We start from the raw sequence: 26634 nt of genomic DNA on the forward strand, positions 1-26634 counted from the left end.
CGTGCGCCCCGGCCCCCGGGGGCTGCGTGCAGATCCCACGGCTTTAACCTGCCCTCAGGCCACGGGGAGGAGGTGATGTCGCCAACTGCTGCGGGTTCATGGTTGTGACAACACTGTCACCAAAGCACTGTCAAAACGCTGGCTATTTTGGCTGGTGGGAGGGTTCGTGTGTGTGTATTGTTTTGCTTTTTACGTCTTTTAGGGCGAGCTGAAACTGCTGCCTTTCCCAGAACTGTTGTTTGTCCTGTAAATCATTGCTGGGCAAGAGGTACCAGGAAGTGCTTCCCTGCAGTAGCCAGGGCTCTGGGCTCCAGGCTGGGGAGTGAGGGCCCGCGGCCGAAAGGGGGGGGAAGGGGGAAGGTCTGCACAGCCGAGACAGGGGCGTCCCCACCCGTGCCGACCCGCTGCACCAGTCAGCCCCCGAGGCCGTCCCCAAGAGAGGGAGGCAGCGGCCCCAGCCCCGATGTGGGGTGAGGAGGGGGCTCCTCGAGGGGGGCAGATACAGCCCTAGGAAGAAAGGTTACTAAAAGTAACCATTACAACGTGCCGAAAGGCCGAAGTCAGGGTGTGATGAAGGGCGTGTGCTCCCCTCAGGCGCAGTTAACTCCAGCAGCGCTCAGCAGTTTGAACTTGTTTTTAAGGGAAGATGCCCCCCTCTCCCCTCCGAACCCTACGCCAGCTTTTCGCGGCGGGGCGGTGGGAGAAGCGCCCTGCCCGTGGCGGGGGTCGTATTGCGGGGGTGCCCGTGGCCCCGCGGCGAGGGAGGACCCCCTCCACCGAGAGACGCAGAGCTGGGCTTGGCTCCCCCGCCCAAGCCGCCGGGGCTGTGCCTGCCACCCCCCACCCCCCGGACTTCCCCTCCAGCACACACCAAGCAGGCTTGCGGCCGTTTCCTGACTTTTGATTTTATTATTGAAGTTGTGGCATTATTTGCAATGGCAGTGGTACAGACCGGCTCAGGATCCATTGAAACAGATTTGTCTTCAAGTAAAGTCTAAAAAATATTTTGATTCGTAGCTACATCTTGTGAATGCAAAAAAAAAAAAAAAATTTCCACTATAAAAATAAATTTACATTTTGTGAATAACAAAAGCAAATATAGTGCCCTTTGGCTTAACCAAAAGAAAAAAAAAAAAGACTATTGGATGTCAAAGTTATCCACGTTTCTGACATAAATAGAAAATATAAGTTAGTATAACTCTTAAAAAAAGTTTTGTACAAATATACACTTGTTTTTTTAATTTTTCCTTTTTTTTTTTTTTTTTTTTTTTCACTGAGAGCTCAGCAGAGATTAAACATTTCTTATAAATGACTTTTAAAGCTTTACACTTCTGGCCAGTGTACTCACATTAGGCATAATACATTTCTATACAGAACGTCATACATTGCACTGTTGTACGATAACACTGCTCCGTGCGCGGCCGGCGCTGCGGCTCCGCTCCGGCTCCCGCTCCCAGGCCGGGCGGGCGCGGGGGGGTCCCGGCTCGCCGCGCCGCCCGCCCCGGCCCCCCGCGCCTCCGGGGCGTTGCGCCTCCCGAGGCGGCGCGCCTCTCCCGTGGGTGCAGTAGTGCAAAAGTCTGGGAAGAACAAAAAGGAGGAGGAGGAAAAAAAAATAAGCATGGGAAAAAAAAATTGGTCGTGGTATAGGAAATAACTAAGCGCCGCAGAAAGCGCCCAGATACTCTCGCCCGCTCCCGGGGCGCGTCTCACCTGGCTCACCGGAGCCGCTTGCGGGGGGTCTGCTCAGCCGGCACGGCGGCGGGGGGCGGCGGACAGCCGGCGGGGCGCTCCGCCGCTGCCTTGGGCTCCGCCGGCCTTTTTCTCCTCGCGAAGAAATCTGGATGGGGGACGGAGAGGAAAGAGGGGTCCGTCAGCCACTGCGGCGGCGGGACGCCCCCCGTCCCCCGCGCCCCCCGGCTCCCCACGCACCTGTGATGCGGGCGGTCGGGCCCCTCCGGCGGAGCCGCATGCCGCGGCGGCGGGGCGCGGCGCGGTTCTCCCGGCTCAGGCGGCCCCCGGGCCCCTTGCCGGCGGCGGGCGGCGGCGGCGGCGGGGAAGGGGGCGCCCGGAGGAGGGGGACGCGGCACCGTCCCACCTGCAGAGTCTCCCGGTAGAAAGCGGGCACGGCGCCGGCCTCCACCTCCTCCCAGCGCAGGCGGCCGGGCCCCGGCAGCGGCGTGTCGGTTTGGAAGTTGTAGTCCCAGCGGCGCTGGTCGTCCTCCCCCATCTCCCGCAGGCGATCCCGCAGCTCCCGGCCCAGCTCCTCGTGGTCCACCGGCCCGAAGAGACTCCTGCAGACGGGGCTGCGGCCGTGCCCGGCCAGGGCTCGCCGGGCAGAGAGGCGCTCCAGGGCGGCGGCGCCGGAGAGGTGCACGTTGGACATCGCCGCCAGGCAGGACGCGGCGGGCCGGGAAGGCGTCGGTGCCCCCCCGCCGCTCCTCTCCTGCCGTCCCGTCCGCTCGCCCGCTCGCGCTCACACCGGCCCTGCCTCCCGCCTTTGAGCCCCTGCCCCCCGGCCCTGCCTTTTAAACCCCGCTCCCCGCGAGTGCGAGCAAAACACCATTAGCATAATAGTGTTTCCCTGCCGCCAGCCCGCCGCGATTGGCGGGGCCCCCCCCGCCGCCCCCCGGCCCCCGGCGGCAGGGCTCCTGCCCGCGTCCTCCATTGGCTGCGCCGGGCAGCGCCGCGCCGCCGCCGGCCGCATTGGCCCGCACTGGCCGGGCCCGGCCCCGCCGGGGACCGGGGGCGGCCCCGGCGCTGGCCCGGCCCCGGGGGGCGGCCGCCGCGCTCCCCACCCGCTGCCGGGCCCGTTCCTTTTGTCTGCCGCCGGCCTCGGCTCCGCTGCCGCTTGGAACCCGGCCACTTTCTGGGTTGTTTCCCCCCCCCCCCCGCTCCGTGTTGCCTTTTCCGCGTTAAGGGTGCGTGTGGGAGTGTTTTTACTATTATTCTTACTATTATTTTGTTTGGTTGGGATTTTGTTTCTTCTCGAGGAGTGTCGCCAGGAGTTTCTCAGCATCCGTGGAGCGCGGGGGCTTGGGGCGGGGGAGATGATGCGTGTGGAGGAAAACGGGATCGTTTCTGGCTCGGGGATTTTTATTACACTGCTGCAAAACAAAGCGAGATGCTTGCAGATTTCAAAACAAGCTGAAGGCTATTTTTAAAAATAGGGCTTCTCAGCTGCATGGAAATAATAACTTGCAGCCTTAGTGAATAGAAGTACATGAAAACCACAGCATTTTCCTCTCCTAACTTTAAAACCCGCATAATACGTGTTTGTTCACTGCAGATGAACTAATCTCGCTATTGTCTTGCCAGGGATCAGCTGGCTTGTGCTTTACATTTTCTGCAGGTCACTGCAATCATTGCCTTTTGTTGTTTTGGGATGGAGGAGTATGAAAGGAAAAGAAGGGGGAGCATAACTGACACCATGCTAAAATTCGTCCCAGAACATCATCACACTGTTGATGCATGTCTCAGAGGGTCATCATGGCAATGATTTTTTCCTCTGCAGACAACAAGGGGAAAGATGAACCTCTTTCATGTAGTGTGTTTGGGAACCCCCTCATTCCTCGTGTCCCTATGGCTCTTGCCTTTGGGAACTTCAAACCCTTGAGCAAAGACAACTTGGATCATTTTATTCCCTAAAGGGAATAAAATTAATATTTATTCCTAGAATGTGCTGGCTCTGCAGAGACTGCCTCAGGTGCCAGCTTACTGTAGAGCTGGAGGGGTCACAGCTTTAGGCCCCACAGGTAGATCAGCTTCAAGAAGAGGAGCATTTGTCTTTGTATGCATGGAAAGGCCTTGCAAGGTGCACTAAAGTAAGTCTTTGAATGTGGTGTTTCCACATTCAGCCCATGTCTGTGACAGAGCAGCCCTCCGGCTGGGGACCCTCACTCCTGCACTTGCCATGCCAGTGAGGAGCCTGTGGCAGCTGGGACAGCTCCCGCCACCTCCCAGGTGCTGCACCTTCAGTGGTGCTTCCAAAGTCTGCCCACACCAGGAGGTACCAGCAGTGTCCGTGGGTTTGGACCCATGGACCCAGGGTTGGCTGCTGCTGGCAGGGAGAATGTTGGAGCCTGGCTCACTGCACAGGAAGGATCTATCCATGCTCAGGCTTCTGAGCAATGAGATGCCGTGACAGGTTTGATCTCCTGAAGTCATTTCCTGATGTTTGTGAGCACAGGTGGGGTGCTCAGTGGGAAGGGTCTGTAGCTTCGTGATTGAGAGAAGAAGAGGCAGCAAGTGCCTTCAGGGTGCAGATCCCCACTTGTTTCCTGGGCAGGCATGGCATCACACCTGGCAGAAGACTTTGCTGACCAGTGGTACAGACAGACCACTTTCATTTCACTAATGGTGGAAGCACTGGTGTTTTAGGAAATGTGAAGACTTTTTTCTTTCAAAGATGCCTGCTCAGATGTTATGTTCTCAACAGCCATTCTCAGTTTCCCAGGTGAGTTGGACAACCTACCCATGTGGCTGTTTTGGGTGGCTATTACCCCACTGTCCTTTCTGTCCCAAAATGGCCCTTGAAGGTAGCCATATGGGGGTCTCTTGGCCCCAAGGATATGATTTAGGGAGCAGGCCATGAAAAGGCTCTCTGAGTTCCTCATCACTAAGAGCACATCATCTTAAAAAGCAGGAGGTGAGCATCAGTTAGGCACAGGTTGAGCCAGGAGAGGTGGGTCTCACAAGTTGGGATGGTTGGAGAACGTGGTGAACATGGCACAGTGTTCACCTGGGGACTTCTCTCAGCAGCCATCAAACGCATCTCTCGGGATGTAGGTTGGGGTGGTTTTAGGAATAAATGTGCTATGCAGAGAAAATGCTTTGAGTTCCCCAAGAAACCTGCTGGAAAAGTGCCCTCTATTCAAGACTCGAGCCGAAAGGCAATGGCCAGGTCCCTGCAGACAGGGGCTCTTTGTGAGGAGTCCTCGCGAACCTGCTGCCGTTCTTCCCCCGTGCCGGCGAGGCCTTTCCTGTGTTCTGCCTCCTCCGTTTTAGACATTCCTGCCATGAAAGCTGAATGAGCAAGATCCCCTGCTATTTGCAAGATGTGGGCGTGCCCTCTGCAAAATCCAGGTCGTTGTCCTTCCAAACCCTTTCCAGAGGTGAGCCAATATTTACGCAGTGCTTGAGGGACGCAAGGAACGATGGTTCCAACGATCAGGGGTTGCTTTGTGTTTGAGGCCACTTCACTTCCAGCTCACCTGGGAGGTAAAGCAGATCAGGTTTGAGGTTACCAGCCCTGCTTTTTAGTTCAGCTTCCTCACTGTTAATTCTCCCTAGCGCTTTGACTAGGGTTTTTTTGTCCCAATATACGTTTAGGTTTTAGCTGGTGGGGACAGTCCTGGGTACTTTCTGCTCACAAGCTGCCAGTTCTAGCAGTGTCTGGTTTTTTGTGTGTGGAGATAGAGAACATCCAGCCCATTTGAGGAGGAAATACTGCATGCACAGAGAGATGTTTTTAATTTAGTGAATCTGTGAACTCTCAGGACAGAGGGGTAGGTTATGATCCTCTAAACCAGCAGTTTGCCTAACATGAGCTACAAAATCTTACCCAAGAGCTCCTACCACCAAGCCTATTAGCTTCTGTAGAAATTCCTGCTCCAGAACACTGAGCAGAGTAATTACTGCTATGGTTAGAACAATGCCCCATAAGAATGAAACATTTTTGCTCAAAACATCCAAGTCATATCTGCTTATGTCAGAAAACATAATGACTTTACCTATTGTGTATTCCTGCTGGCTGCTCTGTTTCAAAAGGGTGAGGGGAGGGAAAAGCAAACTCCTTTATGGCCTGTGCATCATTGCAAAGGGATTGCAATTTCAGGAAGTTTATTGCATTTGACTATTCCTGTTTGGAAAGGGTCCAGGTTGTCAGAGCCAGGGCTGAGTCTGATGGCTTGGCAGACAGGGGAAGAGAGGTCCTTGCGCTGCAAACTGAGCAAGGAGTAACCAAGGAGATTTGATAAGAAGTTATGGAGGTAACAAAAGAGAGATTCTCAGTGCTGTCATGCTGATGGGGCTGGCTGTTGTGCAGCTCCAGGTTAACTTATTCGGAGGAGAGGGTTTAGTGAGATGCTTATGTATAGAGGCAAACAGTGCCCATGACATGGTGCCGTGGAAGAGCACTCCTCTGTCTTTTGGCAAGTCTTGGAGTGAACTTCTCCTGCAGGGATTGTCCTTGGCATGCTGCCAGACAAGCAAACCTGTTGTTGGGCCCTTGAGGCTGGGAGGTTTGTGCTTTGCTCTCTTCTCTTTTCCTTTAGTATACAGTTGTCATCTATGCTAAGCAATGTTTAACTCGGGATTCTTCAAATGTTGTGTGATCCACACGTGATTGCTTCATTTCAGAACGTGTTATATCCCATAATTGCTTTAGCAGAGGCACAGACCAATAGACGTTGGTGCTTTATCTCCTTTGCACTTCTCTTTTACTATGCATATGATCATAAGCAATTTGCATTTATACCAGTGGCAATTTTGCTTGGTACTTTGGAATCCTGCTTAAATAAACTGATTACAATTAAGGTTCAAGTTAGGACAGACTACTCAAATCCTCACTGAGGCTTTTCTACCACCAAAGTGACAATTCAAATTATTCAAACTGGTATAGACTCAGAATTTTCCATTTCTTGACAAGGTCATAAAATGTCAAATTATTAGATTTGATAGCTAGGCAAAACCACACTAGATCAGGGGTTAAAATGGGGAAAGGCAATCTGAACAGAACCCTGAAAAATTCTGACAGTTTTAATTTGGTTTGAATTGCTTTTTGTTGTGTTCTCAAAAAACCAAAAAGCATAAGCTAATATCTCAGAAAAAAATTGCTTCTTTTCATTTAATTTTCTTTAATTTTCTTTTTTATTATTCTTTCTGTTCTTGGTTGTTAATAGAAGTGCCAGCCTTGCTGTCCAGCTGCTGTGCATCATTAGGGTAGCACAAAGGTAGCAGTGAATTTAGCCTAATCTATTGATGGACCTGCCAGAGCACCAGGGGCCATTGCATTCTCTCTTCACACCCCTCTTTTGCTCTTTCCATCATGTCGTTTTACTAGATGAACTGCACTCACCATCTGGCCCTTCATCCTGTCTGGAAGCCCAACTCATTTGCAGGATGCTGTGCTGTTAACTTGGAAAGCAGGTTGGGAATGGCAGGTACCAAGCAGCATTTTGAGCTCGCAGTACGTACCTGTGGAGGGTGGCTCTTCTTTGCTTACTGTCTGTGTAGTTACATTTGAGCAGTAGTTAAATACTCCGTTTATTTATATTCCCTGCTTTTCTGTTGGTGTAATTCCTGTCAAAGTCATGCTCTACGCTCACAGGTCCTGTTCATTGACACTCTTTGCATTAAACGAGAGGTTTGCATTTTGCTTGTTTTGACATTCTCCTCACCTTTCATCTTGATCCATGGTAATATTATTTTTGGAGTAGCTTTTCATAGGTTATTTCTACTTTATGTAGAGGGAGGTAGGGGTGAAGGGGCCATTACACAGGTTTTATTTTTGGTTTCATGTTTCTTAAGTAAACAGGTTTTTTACTGCTGGTAGTCTAGCACCAGTCCTGAAGCAGATCATTCATGGCCTGGCCTGTTGCAGAGGGGAGGCGCCTGGTCCAAAAGCAAGCCCGAGAGCAGCGGTAAGTGCACCAGAGGCATCTTCATATGGATCCTAGCACATGCCTAGAGGGAACAAAACCTAAAGTGTATGAAAAACTTCCCCAAAGCCCTATAAAAGCCTTGAAATCTGACTTTGAAAGCAACACACACTCGAGAAGTGGAGGGTGTCTGAAGAATCCTGACGATGAAGACCTTAAAAACAGTGTGAAGGGAGAGTAGCCAATCCAAGTTTTACTCGCCCCAGTCCGTGCGGCGCTGGCGGAAAGCCGACCGGGGCGATGAGCGCTGGGGCCGTGCCGGCACCTCGTCCCTCCCCGTCCCGCAGCTCTCTGTCCCTCGCCGCCAGCCGGAGCCCCTGTCCGGCCGCGGATGGATGCGGCGATGCGCGGGGCAATGGTGCCCTCTAATGTCGGCCGACCCGGAGCGCCGGGCGCTCGCCCGCCCCGCTCCCCCGCTCGCCCCGGGGAGCGCGGCCTCGCCCCGCCGCCGCCCCACCTTCCCCGCATCGGCAGCCCTTGTCTTCCCGCACCCCGCAGCCCCACTGGCTTGTCGGCGTGCTGTCCCGTCATCCAGTCCCCGGGGGTGGCTGCGGGTGACCCAGAGGCCTGAGATGCTCTTCACCGCGTAAGGGAGCTCCGGGCTGGGCTGTACTTGGTAACAGGCTCTCTGCTTCCCCACAGAGATCTCTCCAGGGCATAGTTTGCTGGGGACACTGCTCTCCGGGCCACCAGCCTGCAGACAGCCCCGGGAAGCTCAAGGGGGACCAGGTTATGGAAAGGTGCGGATTTTAAATCCATACGGTGTGCACAGTGCTTCTAGAGTAAGGAAATACATCACAGCTATAACCACCACCCTAGAGATTTTTCAAGTTGCTCCAAGTTTGTGTGATTCTTTGACAAGATTTATGAATAGAAGAATACACTCACTTTACTTTGTGAAAAATTAGGGTTGAGGTATCAACTTGGCTATCATTGAATCATAGAATGGCTTGCATGGCAAGGGACATTAAAGATTATCTTGTTCCAATCCCCCTGCCATGGGCAGGGACACCTTCCACTAGACCAGGTTGCTCAGAGCCCCATCCAGCCTGGCCTTGAACATTTCTGGGGATGGGGCATCCACAACTTCTCTGGGCAACCTGTGCCAGTGCCTCACCACCCTCACAGTAAAGAAATTATTCGTAATATCTATTCTAAATAGGTATTTTGGTTTAGAACCGTTAGCCCTCATTCTGTCACTACACTCCCTATAAAGAATCCCTTCCTATCTTTCCTTTAGGCCCTTTTTAGGTACTGGAAGGCTGTTCTAAGGTCCTAGCTGTTCTAACTGTCCCAGTGTGTCGCCATAGGAGAAGTGCTCCAGCCCTCTGATCATCTTCGTGGGCCTCCTCTGGACTCACTCCAACAAGTCCACGTCCTTATTTTGGGAGCCCCAGAGCTGGATGCAGCTCTCCAGGTGGGGTCTCATGGAAGTGGAATAGAGCAGCAGAATCCCATCCTTTGACCTGCTGCCCATGCTGCTCTTGATGCAGCCCAGGATGCTGCTGGCTTTTGGGCTGCAAGAGCACATGGTCAGGTCATGCTGAGCTTCTCATCTACCAATGCCCTCAAGTCCTTCTCCCCAGGGCTGCTCTCAATACGTTCTCTGCCCAGTCTGAATGTGTGCTTGGGATTGCCCTGACACACATGCAGGACCTGGCGCTTAGCCTTGTTGAACTTCAGGAGGTTCACACAGTCCCACCTCTCCAGCCTGTCGAGGTCCCTGTGAATGGCATCTGACATCATAAGGTATGGAATATCCCTTTGGTTAATTTGGGTCGGTGGCCTGGTTTTGTCCCCTCCCAGGACAGCGCTGATGCTGTGCCAGTGCTGCTCAGCAGTAGCCAAAACACTGGTGTGTTACCAACACTTTCTAGCCAAATTCCTTTTTCTCCTTTTCAGAAGTGAGCATTTTGTTTCCCCTTTTTCAGTCACCAGGAACTTTGCCAAACTGCCACTTCTCAAATATGACAGATAGTGACTTTGCTCAATGGCAGCTCTAATCCTGGCAGTCAAGACAAGCAGATACAGTTGTAGAGGATGCAGACCTTGAGACACTTGTCTGGCTTCATGGAGGCCTGGCACGTCTTGAGGAGTCCCAGGAGTTTTTTCTCTTGTACATTTTCCTGCGGCAGGTTCCCTCTCCGTGAGCGGTTGGCAAAGTAATACAGTGCTGTGGGATCTGGCTGTTCCTTCTCTTGCACCCCAAGCTGGATTCCCTCTTCTTATCTGCCTCTCCCTCAGGGCTTGCTCCCTCCATTCCCTTTGATGGGGTGTTGAGATATCCTGCAATGACGCAGCATGATGAGATAATCTTTCCTCCCTCCTCACCCCTCAGCTTCTTGTTTGTATTCTTTGATTAATTTATCTTCTCGCCTACAGCTTTAAATTTGCTTTTAGGGTAGTAACTTTCTGAAGACGCAGCACTAAAATTTTATTTTTTTCTTAACCTAGAAAAACAATCACCTTATAATCTCTCTGCTAGAATCATAGCATTAATTTTGCTGCAAGCATTGAATGTGGACCAAACATTGCCCAGCCAGTGGTGAAGCTGCAGAGGGAGTGGTTCAATGAGCTCCCTTGGGGAAGTCCATCACATTCATTTTACAGCAGTTTAACCATAATAGGGCTGCCATGCCCACAATCAGGTGGGGAGTTAATTGTACCTGGATCCAGCAGCGCACCACAAGCACGTTTATACAATGCAGAACAATTGGTGCTGTGACTCATTGCTGGGAGCTCAGCCTATGTTATACGTGGGGCAGCATCTAGGGATACGTATGTGCCATCCACAACAGCACTCAGTACACATCCCATTAGTCTTCAGCATCCCACAGATCCAAAGAGAAAACAATTGCCACGTCCCCTAACAGAGCAGAAGAGGTGGAAGACCACAGGTAACACTGGCCTAAAGGCTTTCTCTAATGATTTGCAGTACACCCACTGACACAGCTATTGCTTAATGAGACAGATCTTGAGTTTTGCACAGAGGCTGGAAGGACCTGTTTCCTGAGGTCATGGTTGGAAATGTTACTAAATACTCTGATTACATGTGGTTGTAATGTCCTTTGGTGGACGGTGGAGGCCAGGAGAAAGTCAAGTTTATTCCTGTGCTATGACCAGGTTGAAAAATCATCAAGTTATTCTGTGGCCTTAAAAGTTGCCCTTAGCAGTGGCTCTGAAACTTGTTTTAGGACCTATTGCTAAAACAAGTGTGTAGGGCACTGAGCTCCAGGTGCCTGGTTCTGTTTCAAGTAGGATGAATTTTAGACTTTAGGACAGGACAATCAGGCACAAAGAGATGAATTTGTACTTCATTCTCAATTAAACTTTAATTCCATAAAGGTGCAATTAAAGACACACCCTGATGCTGTGCAAGATAGTAGATATCTCGCTGCCCCCCAGTGAGCGTGCATGTGAAGGCATTTCAAAATTACATGGACCAAATTCTTCTAGTGTGAACCATGAGACACATTCTCAAACATAGTCATGACCACGTGGATCTGAAACAAATGTTTTCCTAACAGTAAAAGCAGAAGAGGAGCTGGATGAAAGACTTGAAAGTTAAATCCTGGCAGCATGGAAATCAGAGGCAAAATTCCCAGTGAACTGGGGTCAGGGTTTCAGTCTGAAGCCAAGTAATCCAGATTTTGTACTTCTCAAAGTAAAAGTGAGTCAGCTGGTCATCGTTGGTATTCAAAGAGAAAATAGAAACCAGGTGAAATCATTTAAGCTGACAGTGGCCAAATGGTTGTGAGTTTGCTCTGGAAGGAAAGAAATGTATCTGGAGGTGTTATGTTTACGGAATCTCATTGCTTTCTAAATCAAATGCACTTGCTTTGCAGATGGAAGAATGGTGCTCTTTTTTTTTCTTTCTTTCTTTTTTTCTTTTTTAACCACGAGGCTGCAAATTTAATCTAGAGTCTTTTCTTTTCATGCACCACAGCCATTAAGCAAGATTTGCCTCTGACCTGCCCCAGCAATCCTGCAGCTTCTGAGGGCACCTCCAGTGGATTTGTGGTGGTTGTTGCTTCACCTGCGCAGAGATGGCTGAATTTGGCAGCTTGATTGATGAGGCTCAGAAGGAACATAACCCACTACTCCCCTGGCTGTACTGGGCAATAAATAAAAGGAATAAATCCTTACTGTTTTGAAGTTAGTGAGGAGAGAGGCTGGGTAGACCTGCTGAGTAGATTGGTGTCAGTTTTAACAGGAGCCTTCAGGACCCAGTCAAGGTTGGAAGTTAGGGAATTACTTCCCAGCACCCTCCCTGGGGCAGTTTTACAGAGCTAATCTAAAAATTTGTAGAACTTCCTTGATTTCTGGGTTGTGAGCCTGTGGTCATCTTGGGATAAGCTTTAAAAGTATTTTGAAATAATTTTTAAAAACAAATAGCTCTTAGGGATTTTGTCTTGGGAAAATCTGTGTGTGCCACTCATGTCGTGATGCCAGGATTGGATCCTAACAGTGTGCAACGTTTGCTCTGATTCTTTACAAAGAGAGATAAATTTTAATTCACAGGTCCTGGTGTTGTTCCAAAATAATTCTGAAGAATTATTATGAGAAATGAGCTTTCAAGAGAGAACAATTGAGCAGGTTTGGTGTTTTCTTGTGTCAGACATACCTGCAACATTTTAGAAACACATCCTCATCCTTTGTTCTGAAGGAAGGCCATGCCTATAGAGGCTGAAATTGGAAAGAAGATAATTGAATGGTACCATGCATATTCTGGCTTCTTACAGCAAAATTTCAGATATATTTGAAGTGGGATTTAAGTATATGGTAGAGTAGGTTGAGCATAGGGATGTGTCTTCTAAACTTTTCCACTCTCATCTATCTGTCCATGCTAGAGTTGTATTCAGTGTTCAACATTGGTTTTGATGAATTACCTTGAAAATTTTCCCCAAACCACTGTGAAGATTCATCATATACCCCTCAAGAGCCTTTAGTGGGTTCCCCCTACAATCTCAGTGCTAAGGAGTCCATGAGGAATTCCCACTTTCAGCAAAGGTGGTTTGATTTCTTTTTGTCTCAGGTAAATTCAAGCAGAGGTTGGATGGGCAGGCCAGAAGGAAACAATGAAGCATCTCCAAAGCCTTTTGGTGGTTTGAACAAAAACCCCAGCTTTTGTAGGACTGTCATTGCTCTTGTATTCCTAACTAAAATCAAGATGGTAGTAGTTCTCCCCAAGTAGCCCTGGCTACAGCCTTTATTGCTTATGCAGGGGATGCAGACCACCTAGCTGGCAGAGAGGATACCTTCAGGGACTGGTGTCTTCCAGAGCTTTGAAAACTTTGGTTTTCCTGGTTCAGTTGACTGACAGGCAGGGGTGCATGCTCTGTTCCAACTTGCAACAGTGTGAACTCCAGGATTTGGTCTGACCTTACAAGACCATTCAAGCCTTCATCTGAAATGAGGTGTTTTGCTTAGGGGGAGAAGAATAAGGACCTTGGATGAGGCTTTTTAAGTCATTTAGAGCCCAGCTAGATCAGGGGTTGTGTATGTTTGCACATTTCACCACTTTCAAGCTGCTGACAAATCCAGCCATGCATGACCCTGGATACCTCTGTTTCTTCCAGCCATAGGCAGCAAATATCTGCAACACAGGTTTGTCCCCCACTCATGCAGGGGATGAAGCCATGGGGTCAGCTGTCCTCTTTCCACTACATGCTATGTTAGTTCCATGCAAGGCTGGGCAAGGATTTGTCTTACCCTTGTGTGCAGGGAAGCTGTATCTGGGATGTGCAAGGTTTTACAGACACATGCTTTGCCCTTTTCTAGTTGCTCTATACAGAAACATGCACTAGCAGGAACACTGGATACACATCCGTGTTTTGTTTGTGCTGTGTGTAGCTTTGTTGGAAGGCTGAATGACAGAGAGATTCTTGTTACATTGTGTTGCTGGTGGTCTCCTGAATGCTTGAGATTTATAAATCAGGCAATTGTTTGATTCTGACACAGGAAAATGTTTTGGTAAAGGCAGAAGCTTGAGACTAGCTGAAAATGTCTGGGACTCCCATTGTGTGCAGAATGTAATGTGTGCAGAGGAAATCTGCAGCATTCCTACAGCAAACCACAACAAGAAGCTCCATACAGCCCCAATCAGTCACAATTCTCATATAAATTATAACGGCCTAAATGTTATTTAAATGATAAACAGCTTTTGCATTCCAGACATTGCTGCAATTCCAGGAGGTGGCTGCGCAATACCAGCTGAATGAAATATTGCACGTTGCAGGCAAAGTATGAGGCTCTATTTGTGTGTGCATCCGGATTTGTCACTTCTAGCATATTCTTTGGCTGTGAACCTTGGACTCCCAATGCACTGTGTGTATCTTGGAGCCCAGGGCTCCATCCATTATCCAGCAGCGAGTTGTCTGAAGACTGGGCATGCCAACATGCCAGGAAGCTGAAGACACAACCACAGAGGCAGCAGAAGCATTCATTGATTCTGCGCTGTCACCACGGCTTATTAGTGTGTGGAGCTTTGCCTGGACCCTGCTCAGCAGCTGATGGAATAACCAGACCTTCATCACAGTTTCCTACACAGATGGACAGGTCACACTTCCTTAAAACAAGTGTGGCTTGTGGAAGAAGAATGTCAAGTCCGGGGGAGACAATCATTTGCCCAGCAGCGAGGTCATGCAGCAGACCTGGGCTTTCACTAAGGGTCATCTAATTCTTGCTGATTCTTCAATGTTCTGGCATAACAGACTGGAGGCATTTGCTGTTTTTTGATGTCCCTGCTTGAAGGAGAAGCAGCCCAGCAGCCCTTCTGCACTGCATGGCAACAGCTCATTGAAACTTGAGGGGTTTCTGTTTGCTCGGGAGATTCTGGGTAGGGAGATGATCCAGAGGTGAGTTCTCTGGCTGAGCTGAAATCATCCTACACAAGGTGGCACTCAGTGTGAGCAGGCACAGGAGACTCCTGCCCTGGTGAGGTCCTGCTGGAGCCCAGGAGACTGGATGGGTACAAAGAACTGAGTTTTTCTTCCTATTTGGTCATGTTATTTTTGGTGTAACTCTCCTGAATTCAGGCCACAGGATTTTTCCAAAACTCTTTTACAATTGACACAGTCTCTGTCTCATCTGCATGTTCTGTTGTCAAATTCCAATATTCAGAAATGTTCTCTTTTAATTTTTCCAGAATATTAGAAGAAACTGCCCTGTGGTTAAACAAGGGAACCAAAGGATGATTGAATCTGACTCCAGCCTCTTCCACAGACTTCCTCTGTTTTCAGGGAAGTCATTAAACCCCTCTGTCTGTTAGAATTCCATCTGCAAGACAAGGAGGATTTAATACTTTTCCCTCTTCTGAGTCTCAACCTCTTTTTGTGTTTACAGGGCACCAAACAGGGCCTCAATATTAGTTGGAGCTTTGGGAGTTTACCATTAAAAAGTTAATAATAACCAGCCATATTTCATAGAATCACAGAATGCTTTGTGTTGGAAGGGACCTTTCAGATGAAATGTGATTTGCAGTTTAATATGCTAAGTAACAAAGGCTTTACCAAGAGAATGAACAATAGGCTTTTCCATTTCACAAAATAATTTGCTAGGCATAATAAATACACCAGCATTTTTATAAAAACGAATTATAAATAATTGCTTTTTGCTATTTAATACACACATAGAAAAAGCCAAAAAAATACAGCAGCCACCAGGAATCTGATTTCATTGTCAATTTGGACTGTCTCTGCAGTTTTTATGAAAATCCCTGAAGACTGTGCTATTTTTTAAACTAAACATGGCTGGTTTGGTTGGGTTTTTTTTGCTGGCCATGTGAAGTCTTTTTCCATTCATTAGTGAGCTGCTTTTTTCATGGACACAATTAGACAAAGGAATAAATCAGTCAACAAACTTGGGATACAATTTTGGCAATACCAGGCCATCTATGCTCTTATTTGCTTAACTGTATAAATCTTTCACCAGAATACAAATGAGGCCCATTCCCTTGGTCTTGGGGTCGGGGAAAGAGAGGGATCAGGCCAGATCCTGCAGATTTGATGATTACCACCGACCATGGCTGGTGTTAAGCAGTTTCCCTCATTACAGCCGTTCAGCATTCCCACTATTGAGGAATCACTCTGAGATAATTCTTCCATTTCCTTTCTCATATTACAGAGTTTAAGAAACATCCCCAGGACAATGGCTCCCTGAGGACTGTGTCTCTGTGAAGGGCTGTTATGTCTCTCCTTGTCTGAATGTCTGCCTGCCTCACTGTTTTTGGTGAGGTGGCCTCTCAATGCTCTTCCAAAGAGAGGAAGGGTTATCTCTGCTGCTTCTTGGGCAGGGAGATGAGGTATGTTCATAATGATTCATCTCGTACCTCATGTCCCTCCTGGCACCCCCAGTACACAGCACACAGAGGTGCTGTTTCTCTTTGCAAGGAGAAATGAAGGTTTTGCTGGCAACAAGAGGCAGTGATTCCCTCCCTGGCATTCCCAGCCAGCTGTCATGCTTGCCATGGCTATGGATGCGTACCCACAAGGGCAGGGATTTGTGACTGATCTATGTTGGAGCAGGATTTGCTTTATCCCACTGATTTTTTGTGTAGCTGAAGAGACCGACCAGTTTAAATTTGTAGAGGATTGAGGCCTGAGAGATGCCCCTCGTTTCTGGGTAATACATTTGCATTTTCATCCCTCTTCAAGGTTCTTTTGAGGCTGTAAAGCTTGTTTTGACCCTCTGCAGACTCCCATCCAGGGGACCTTGTATTCCTCCAGATCATATCAGGCTCCCTCTCTGAAAAAATACAAGGTCAGCGAAGGATTTGAGATTTATTTCCCCCCAGTTTATCATTTTCCAACCAACATTTTCAACTTGCGCTATTGATGTGGGTGGATTTTCCTTCCCTATGCATGTGCTAGCCTTGCTTCCCATTCCAGTAATTTAAAAAAAAAAAATCTGCCCAAGTAACATAAACAGTGAGCCTTTATGATTTTAAAAGATGTTCTCAGGTTTCCTGCTCTATTTTTTTCAGAGATCACCAGATAAATAGGGCTCAGGAAAGATATACCAGGAAGGGCAACTATAAATACTCCAAAATTGCTGAGAATAAGTGTCCAGGCTTAATGCATAACTAATGGACTGATCTGCAATTTTACCACAAGATATTTATCTCCTTGCTTGTTTTCATGGTAGCCTCCCTGAAATATATGTCTATTCAAAGTTTATTTATCCTACCCAAGAAAATTCATTTCCTCTTCATAACCTTTCCTCCCCAGTTTCAAAATTAATTTTGTGTTTCAAAGATGGCTTGTCTGTGACTGAGTGCTACCCATGGTGTAGGCTATAACTGAGCCAGAAGGAGCCTTTAGATAAAAGGGCAGTGCCAGCTTATGCCATCTGTCATTAGTGGTGCATTATCACTACAGGTATAAATGAGCTGGCCCCGAGCTGCATGGCTGCAAACGTGATGTTCAGCAGAGCATAGCTGGGAACAGGGTTAATCTTCATCATACTTAGGCTCCTGCAGACATTTTCAGTCAGACTTCTCACTCAGGGGAGGAGGAGAATCTGCCTTGTGTCGTTCACACTGGCTATATTTCCATCAGTGCTCCTGCTGCCACATTCAGCCCTTAGACTGACTGATTCATGGGGCAAGAGTCTAAAAATCAGGTGCTGAAAGTCAGGGAAGTCCCAGTTCCTGTGCAGAAGACCTTGCAAGAGGATACTGAGATACTTTGAGGCTGCCAGCATCTTGGCCAGGTTTGGAGAATACAGCTCATCCCTGCATCCTTGGGGCCAGGGCAGCATGGACATGACCTGGCTCATGACTTGCAAAGATGGCTTAAAACTGCCACCTTCTTGCCTTTGTCCTGTGTGAGTCAAAGTGCTGGGATGGGGAGAGAAATTATCCTGCCCGAGGAGACTACGGCTAGAAGAGGATCACCTAGCTGGGCCCAGGGCACTTCCTTACTTGCAGCCTGATCTGGGATGCTAAGGTGCAGGCTTGGGTGCTGAGTCATCCAGGGGTGTACAGGAACTGACGATCAGAGCTTATTCTCCACGGACCTCTCCACACCAGGGACCAAGTTTAGCTTCCTGCTTTTCACAACTGTGCCTTTTGCCCCAGAGGCTGGAAATTAAACTCTGTGGTTTTTCACTCCACTTCCCTTGTCAATGCCAGTAAAAAGAAGCCAAATCCAAGGGAGAGCATGTGGCTGGCTAGCTGTTTGCACTGGCAGGACGAGGCTCCTATCTGGTGGAGAGTGGCTGCATCTGCAAGTCGTTGCTTCCCCAGTCACCTTGCTGGGATCTGTTTTCAGTTGCTGCTGAGACAAACTCACCAGTCAAAACAGTCCCAGGCAGGAAGGTTTCCTGTAAGCACTGTTTTACATTGCATTTGTATGAGTCTCTTTTTTGGTTGTTTTGAAACATCCATAAACAGAGTTCTGTCATTAATTTCACTCTTCTATTCAATGATAATTTGTGCACTGTGTCTATCCAGCACAAACCAGGGAGTGATGATATTGGTACTGTAGTGAAGGACATTCAAAGTGCAGGCGAATCCATTGTTTTGCTCTGAGATGAATCAAATGTTGAGCACTGATCCTTTGCTAAGCTGGGACACATGCTGGGTAATCGTCCTTGCTCAGTAACAAATACAGATTCTGGCATCTTGTGAGCTGGATCTGCTTGAGTGCCAGTATTGCTGTAGGAAAGTCATTTTTAAAGGTGCTTTTTTCACTCATGCTCTGCGTTTGTGAAGGGTTGTTTCTGTGCAATCTCCAGTGATATGGTACCCAACCCTTGTGAGAGATTTAACCTTTAGACTTCTCCTTCCTTTGCCAGGAGGTGGAGCCTGGCAGACTTCAGCAAATCCCAGAGCTCAGTGGTGATATGTTGAGCAAAAAGGTGTGCCCAGAGATCTTACAGTTCACTCTCCCCGGGCTTGGTTGGAATCCTAGAGCTCTGACAACCACTCCAGACCCAAGCCAGCAGACATCTGTGTGTGTCTCTGTGTTGATGTGTCTGTGTCAGCCTTCATGGCGAGTCAAGACTCTGTTTCTGAGCAGAGGTGTTACTAAATTAGGGGAACTGAATGACATGGTCAAGCTGCAGCGCAAGAAATTCAGATTGGGCAGTAGGAAAAACTTCTTTCCCAGATACTTAGAGAAGGGGCAAATCTCTTTTCTTGGAGATTTTCAAAGCTTGCCTAGAAAAAGCTACAGTTGAACTGATGTGTTCAAGCAGCAGGGTGGATGAGATCTCCAGTTCCCTTCCTTCCAAAAGTTCTATAATTGTACAAAGTCAGAGCATTGGAATCTCTGCCTTCTTTTTCTCTTCAAAATAAAGATAATCCTCAACCAGACTTCCAGGCTTCAACGAGTGAGAAAACAAACAAATAAACCCCCAAGCAAACAAGCAAGCAGACTAACAAATAAAACCCTAAGTAAACAAGCAAGCAAATAACAAAACTCCCAAAGGCCAAATAAGTCTTATTTATTTCACTCCCCAGTCGGCAGTCAGCCTCATGATTTGTGTGGATTTAATACCTTTTTTTTTTTTTTAATGTTTTGACCTTGGCTGGTAATCTGTAGTCTGAGTGGAGTCACATGTGAACATTTGCTAGCTCAGAATTACTATAAATTTGCAGCACCTGGTAAAGGATGGAAAATGGCTCAAGTAAAGGTGTTGGTGAGAGGGGGTCTGACTGCATATAAGACTTGTGTTTGTTCTGGGATCTGTATAAACCTTCTGGAATTGGAAATAGCTGTTCTGCTGTAAGCTTCACTTGCAACCTCCAAAAGTAAAAGCAAAGTGCCTTTAATAAAGAATTAAAACAGTCATCTCTCCTGAGCCACCAGAGGCAATAGAAGTGAAGGAAGTGAAACAGTTAAAAGAGTTGAAGAGCTTATCACGTGCTCTTGTTTGGGGCAATGTTCACTTTCACTTCCCTGGGACACTCCAGCTGATCTTTGTTGTGATGGTGCTTGGGGCAGTGAGCCCACCTGGGACAAGGCTGAAGAACCAGATCTGTGGTTTGATGCATGGTTATTTTTGATCCTGCCTAGCAAGTAAGCAAAGGGAAGAGGAGAAAAGACAGAAAGAAACATTAAATCCACGGCATGCTGGCTCAGCACCTTTCACACTGTAAGCTTTGAACTGTGCACACAACTCCTGCGCCTTATCTACGCTTCACATTCTCAGCTAGGAAGTGCCTTCGTGTCGTTTCCCAGCCTGTCCTACAACAAGTCATTGTGCTGTGAGCATTATGAATGCAAAAACCAGCTCTGAAGGTGAGGAAGAAGCCTCAGGAACGAGGAATGAGACCCTGGGGAAGAGTGGCTACTTAGGAGAGGCCAAGAGGGGACAAGTGATCCGTGTTGCCTATGTGATTGCAGCCCTAGACCTGACCTTTCTCTTCATGCAGATGGGAGTCATGCCTGTGAGTATGGGTTCTCTTGCTTCACAGCACATCTCCTTCAATGCCAGGCTCTGTAGTTTTCCAGCAAAGTCAGAAGATAGCTTCTAGCAGGAAAGAGGAATGGTATTCTTGAAGCGGAAAGGAATACTCGGTATCCTTACCGAGCAGGCAGGCTGTGTCTCTCTCCAGGGTACACCCAGGCCTTAAAAGCTGCTTTATTACATGGGCTGTAGTAGCACCAAGAGCCCTTTCCTGGCCTGAGGGCTCTGGGTGAAGCTGATATAATTTGTGTCTTCTTGCTTGGACTGTGAGAGTGACCCAACCAGCAGCTATCAGGAAGCAGAGGTTTCAGATCAAAGGTGGGTTTTTCTGAGTGTGTAATTAACCAGCTCAGTGGGATTCATTGCTTCTCACTTACTGGACTCTTCTGTCTGATTTTATAGAATCAGTGAGGACTTTTAGTTGGAAAAGACCCTTAAGATCATTGAGTCCAATCAGAAACCTAACACTGTCCCTAAGTGCCACATCTACACATTTTATGATACCTCCAGTGATGGTGATTCCACCACTTCCCTGGGCACTGTGTTCCAGTGCTTGACAATCCCCTCACTGCAGAAACATTTTGCAATATCCAATCTAAACCATCCCTGGCACAGCTTGAGGTCATTTCCTCTTGTCCTATTGCTAGTTACTTGTGAGAAGAGACTGACCTGACCTGGCTACAAATCCCTTTCAGGTGGTTGTAGACAGAGATAAGGTCTCCCTGCACCTCCAGGCTAAACAAAAACATGACACAACAAAAGGATGAATCAGAAATAGCTGTCCCTTGAATATAAAGCATTTAAATTAAAAACTCCAAAGTATTGTGGCTCTTCAAGGTGTGCATCAGTGTTTTTTGCAATCTCAGGCTGTGGGTGTACCATCCAGTAAAGGCAATATTTGCTCATCTTGTATTGATTCTGGCTTGCTTGATTAAACAACAGCTCCAAGACTTTTCCATAGTCATCTCCCAAAGGATGCTTGGGCTGCTTCAGGTGCAGGGTCTGGAGGCAGGAAGGCACTTAAAACTTCCCTCATCCCCCTTAGCAGTTGCTGAATATGTGCAGCTGTGTTGAACTGCAAAGGTAAATGGTGATACAGACTTGTCACCTGGTGCAAAATTGATGGTTTTGATCACATCCCCCTGTCCTTCAGGGTATGGGACAGAGACATTTGGTCTTTATTAACCAACCAGTGTCTGGCCTGATGAAGATTTCATCTATAGGGGTGGGGAGCTGACGGAAGTCATTGTTTGGAGCTGTGATCTTCTCCACACAGACATTAATATGTTTATTCATAAATATAACATGCTTCTTTTCAATTTATTTGTTGGGTTTGGTTTTTGGGTTTGTTTGTTTGTTTTTTAGTACTTGGCAAAGAGCCTAGGTTTGGATTCAGTGGGGTTTGGCTACCTCCAGACAATCTTCGGTGTCCTCCAGCTCGTGGGAGGTTACATTTTTGGAAGGTAAGTGAGAATGTTTCTCATGACCCTTTACATAGCTGAAAAAGGCCAGGCATTTTTACACTTTCATAAAAATCATTTAGTTCTTGATTGTGGTTCTGTTGAAATGTTTGAGGATTTCATAATGAGCAAGGGAAAAATAAATGCTATTATTAGAAATACTGCAGCATAGAAGCAGCCTTTATATTAACTTAGCTACATTTTAATGACACACATTTAAGTGTAACAATATCCTGGGAATGGGCTTAAACCACCAGAACCCTCAGAGCCCAGGTCCTAACAGCTTAATCCTGCAACTATTTTACAGCCATTTGTAACCTTAGAAGTGTCTTGTGACTGGGAAACCAAAAAAAAGGAGGGTTTTTATTGATGTTAAGTAGAGCTGTCAATGAAAATAATTGAATGTTGTGTCATTTCTTCAGCTGAATCTGCATCCATGTTGAATATGAATTTAGACTTGCATGGACATTTAAGAACATCTAAGAATCTTTTAAGATTATCTATAAACTCAGCTATCAAAATAAGAAAAGAGTGGAAAAGACTAGGGTTTTCTGCCTCTTTACCCCATGGAACAGACTTTCCTGTTCCTAATGACATGTAAATAGCCCTAAAAAATTTGAGTGGTGGGAGAATGCATCCCTAAAGACCAGGAAAAATGAAACCCTGAAAAAGATGTGTAATTCAGTGACAGAAAACTAAAATGAGACTGAGCAAATCTAACTTCTCTTCTTAATCTTGCTACTGATTAACAAATTAATAAATGGATAGGGAGCTGGTGTGTGCTTCAGTTTTTGTGCATGGAATTGACTTTTCTGGCTGACGTAGATTGGGAGCTCTACAGGACCCTCTGGTACATGGGGTGTGGTGCTTTGAGCATCTGATCTCAGCCCTTGGACAAATTAAAAAAAAAAAAAACACCAACATTTAATTCTGCAGTACTGCTTGGAAGAAAATGTGTTCCTAAAAATGGAGATGGTGAAAAGGGCCCACTTTTAATGCTTTTTCTATTAATACACAAACCTAGAGTAGTATTTCTGTCCTGGATCTGGTGCCACCTGCAATCTGGTTCTCCTCTGTGCATGTCATTCGCTAATACCCAGAATCACTGCTGAAGGGAAGGAAAAAGGCAAACCAGAATCTGTCTGGGACTGAAGGTGTCTATTGCCAGATTAAAGCCAAAATTTGCAGTGTAGGTTTGAGATAAAAAGGATTTTTCTAGACATGAGACTGCTTTGATATCAGTGTAAGGGTAAATTAAATAGAAAATAGGAAGAAAGGGGAATTGGAGAGAATGTGTTGCTTAGCTCAGTCGTTTGGGTTCTTGCTTGATGCTGCTAAACCGACATGAGAACATAAAGCACTGTCTTTACCCTTAAATAACAAAAAAAAAAAAAAAATTCCCACACCAACAATGTAATGATTTGTGGTCTTTAGGTTATAAACAGCAAATGTAAACTTCCCTGGCTTACATGTAAACAGCAAAGTTTTGACCTGTACCTCTCCCTCAACACAAAACCTTTTAATTACTTAAGCTTAGCTCTGTTTGTAGAGCAAACATGGCATTTTTAGGGAGCTGTTCCTCTTAGTGTAAGCACAACTAATTGCTATGCAAGGTAATGTTCCTCTGCTAGCTGTAATACGTAGCTTCAGTCAAGTGAAGGAAGGAGGAATTACCCTGAGAAACTCTATCTAAGGCCTGTTTTATGGCCATCTTAGCCCCTGTTGCTCAGAGCCCTTTCTGTGGCACTCTCAGACTTTGTCCAACTTCAGCTTTTTAAGCATCTTGGACTTGAATTACAGCAAAGAGTTGGAGCTGGGTCAAAACCTGATCCAGCTGGGCTTTTTGCTTGTTTGTGTTTTGGGGCTTGGGGGGTTTGTTGTTGTTTGTTAGTCTGTTTAGATGTGGTGTTGTTTTTTCCCCTTAAATAGAAGCAAAACTGATACACTATTATGAAGTCTTTGGGGTTTTTTTAAACCTAAACAGAAACACGACAACCTTGTGCCATTTCTGTACCAGGTTTGCAGATCAATTTGGTGCCCGAGCAGCCTTAATCCTCTCCTGTGCATCTGGAAGTGTCTTCTTCCTGCTTATGTCCCTCTCCACCAGCATCCCCCTCCTCTTCCTCTCCAGGCTGCCAGGAGTGTTCATGCATGGGATCCCAGGTAAGGTCAGTCAGGGATGAGTAGCTTTCCAAATTGCTTTTACTGCCTGATTCCCCCGCTTCTTGCTTGTTTTAGTGGAAGTCAACAGTTCAACAGCATGAAGGAAGGCAGGAGATCTCAGGGTACTGGTCCTCAGGGATTAGATGGTGGGAACATGAAGCAGCAGGTGGATTGGCTATGGAAAGCAGTGCTTAGTAGTCTGTAGTTCCAGGCCCATCTTCCTATATAATCTTGAGGAAATTGTTTGGCCTTGACCATCCAGACATGGGTAAAAGTCACTTGCTGACAGCAGTGTTATCCCAGACTTCTCAGATGCCTTCAGGAAAGCTTTTTTTACAGGAAAGCTTTTCCCTTTCTCCTGGTAAAATGAGCATACTGGTAAAAGGTAAAACATTATTACAAAAATACCTTCCATTACCCACTAAGCTGTTCTGTTTTGGCTGGTTCTGTTTTCCTATATATTTCATGTAAAAGACATAAACTTCAGCTACTAGAAGTCCATGTAACTCATGCAAGAGGACTCAATAATGCTTCTTGCCACTTCTGAAGTGGTTTACTTGAGTGGTTTGAATGGTTCTGTTTCTCATGACTGATGGGCTGAACCAATTCCACTCAGTGATGTGCATGAGCATGTGCCCTGGGATTGAAAGGACCATTTTGTGGCAGGCACTCTTTCTGTGGCATAAAGATCTGTATAGAATGATTGGGTTGGAAAAGACCTTTAAGATCATCGAGTCCAACAGAAACCTGGTCTCTGTAACTCTCCCCCACGCCACCACCACCAGGTACTCCCAAAGGGATTTGTGTCTCCACATTAAACTGATGGAGTGTCCCAGTGTAGCTGATAATCTCTGCTGATCAGGCTGTTATGTTCAAAACTGATGGACTGTGGAGCTTCCAGAGGGGAGGGCCATTGTTTAGAGGTTCTCTTCCATGCAGAGTATGAAAATTATGAGCTGGGGAAACTGTCTGTGGCCAGAAACCAACCCAGAAAAGTTTTAATTGGGGAAAGAAACCCCCAAAAAACAACAACAACAAAAAGCTCTTAATGGCTTAGCAATAAAGCCATAGGAACTGCTGGAGCATCTGCTCAGACCCCGTGGCAAGCTTCTTTTAAGGGATATTTTTTCCCCCCTGCAGGTGCTCAGAAGGTTATTACAGATATGACCACTCCTTCCCAGCGTGCTGGTGCTTTGGGGAAGCTGGGCCTTTGCTTTGGAGTGGGCATCATTGCTGGTTCTGCCCTGGGAGGTGTTCTCTCCACCAAACTCGGGTGAGTGGCTCACCTGTTTGGTATTGATTTTGTTGCAACCATTGAGGGAGCTGGGTAAGAGATATTTTGCTGCCCTACAGCTTTTGGTATCTTACTCCTGGTGGCAGTAGAGGACCATACCAGAACTCAAAATTTTCCTTTCCATGCTGCTACAAAGAATGCTCCCACTGTTTTCAAGGAGATCTTGTTGAAAATCTCACCTTCTCCTATTTAAATATATTTTAAAACAAGCTGAATTGAGAGGTGGATTCTGTCCTTCTCCTGAATGTCTTATCTTCGGAGCGGAGTGTGGTGAAAAGCAGCACACAGGGCATAGCCTGCTTTTAAGAAATGGTGTTGTACAGCTGAGAAATGGAAATCAGGAGCACTGTGAAGCTTGTGGAGAAAATTGAGTCCTTGGGGGATGCTCAGTATAGGGCAAGATCTTGGGATACAAGAAGGCAAGCTTGGGGACAGTGGGGGAAGAGAGTGAAGAGGTCTAGCCCTGTCACAGCAAGATGAAGCACACACCTGACAATTCCATGTTACCCTTCCACAGCCTGGCACATCATAGCAGGCTGCTACCTTCTCTTATAATGTGCAATAGCAAAGAAATGCTCAAAAGGTACGGTGTGCCAGAGAATTTTGCAGGCAGTGAAGTGCATGTGGGTGTAATCTCCTTGGAGGATTCCCCAGCAGTGCTCTGGTGGGGGAAAAAAATCCCTTGTGAACTTTCAAACTTTTGTTTTGCTCTACTTCTTTTTATTATGGATACTTGCTTCTGCAGATTCAGGTTAAAATAACTCTACAGAATAGGATAGAGGGTAAAAATCCCTCTCATCCTTGTCCTAGTACCATAAGCTCTGTGGACTGTGTATGGTGACCCTGATCCCCTGGGTGTTTTGCACAGGGCACGCTGGATTATGATGTGGGGTGCCATGTGTTGCTCTCTAAACCCCATTGTGCATTCTGGTGCTGCAACAATGCTATTTTGTGTGTGAAATCCTTTCATAGGTTAATGGAGTAGAACACTTTAACCTTGCAGCCTTAGGGAGCAGCCCTGAAACCTGTTGGCTGCTGTACCTTGGCTGTGTTGGACAAGTGACACAAGGCTGGCCAGGAAGATTCATTTTGTAGTTACATGGTTACATAAAATTAAAATTGGAGGCATACATAACATTAACTGATCAGCATTTAAAAGTATTTGTAGACGTTGCTGGCTGAGTGCAGGTTTTAATACGTATTATTTTTTAATCAAATACAGTGATTGTAGACTTTTATGTGTTAACTGAAAGTAAAGGTTACCTCAGTTCTCAGCTTTGGTTATATGCCCATATTTAAACATCAACATAGAAGCAGCATTGTTATCTAGCAAAAATTTATGGGGTTTCAGTTTCAGCGTGTGCATCAGTCACAGGTTTATAGAAAACCGGCATTGGGAGGCAATCTCCTGTTTCATTTAATTAGTCAGAGGCATTTACTTGAAGGCAGCCTAGCTTTTGGGTGTTAGGGCTTGGTGCTGTCAGACAACAGGAGGCTCCCAGACTCCCCACTCCCTTTGAAAGCTTCTGGACCTTAAACTTTGTGCCTGCAGCGTAACGCAGAGAAAAGTGAACCTTGTCCGTAATTGTGGGAAAGTAAGGCAGCTGCAGGTGGAAAACGACCTAACTCTTTGCTTTCCCATGCA

General features: G+C 46.9%; 2 protein-coding genes across 2 annotated transcripts in view; one reads left to right on the forward strand and one right to left on the reverse strand.

Moving 5' to 3' along the window:
• Positions 1-885: 885 nt before the first annotated feature.
• On the reverse strand, positions 886-2606 carry CDKN1C (cyclin dependent kinase inhibitor 1C). The gene is made up of 3 exons (XM_039552515.1): positions 1930-2606; positions 1711-1837; positions 886-1577 (listed from the first exon to the last, which is right to left on the reverse strand). The coding sequence occupies exons 1-2, from the start codon at positions 2381-2383 to the stop codon at positions 1716-1718; spliced, it is 576 nt and encodes a 191-aa protein (XP_039408449.1). The 5' UTR covers positions 2384-2606; the 3' UTR covers positions 886-1577; positions 1711-1715.
• Positions 2607-6908: 4302 nt separating this feature from the next.
• SLC22A18 (solute carrier family 22 member 18) overlaps positions 6909-26634 on the forward strand; it is a 72465-nt gene continuing 52739 nt past the window's right edge. Inside the window, exons 1-7 of the mRNA XM_019285232.3 lie at positions 6909-7186; positions 7528-7640; positions 8301-8398; positions 8899-20052; positions 21438-21535; positions 23550-23695; positions 24836-24968. Coding sequence (XP_019140777.1) covers positions 19879-20052; positions 21438-21535; positions 23550-23695; positions 24836-24968 — 551 coding nt within the window. The 5' untranslated portion in view covers positions 6909-7186; positions 7528-7640; positions 8301-8398; positions 8899-19878. The remainder of the gene's footprint in view (positions 7187-7527; positions 7641-8300; positions 8399-8898; positions 20053-21437; positions 21536-23549; positions 23696-24835; positions 24969-26634) is intronic.

Source organism: Corvus cornix, chromosome 5 (assembly GCF_000738735.6).
Source record: "Corvus cornix cornix isolate S_Up_H32 chromosome 5, ASM73873v5, whole genome shotgun sequence".
NCBI classification, from domain to species: domain Eukaryota; kingdom Metazoa; phylum Chordata; class Aves; order Passeriformes; family Corvidae; genus Corvus; species Corvus cornix.

Excerpts from the sequence above, each read along its gene's own strand:
- CDKN1C (XM_039552515.1), bottom strand. The coding sequence starts at position 2,383 with ATGTCCAACGTGCACCTCTCCGGCGCCGCCGCCCTGGAGCGCCTCTCT. Across the intron at positions 1,838-1,929 it reads CCCGACCGCCCGCATCACAG|ATTTCTTCGCGAGGAGAAAA; the intron begins GTGCGTGGGGAG and ends TCCCCCATCCAG.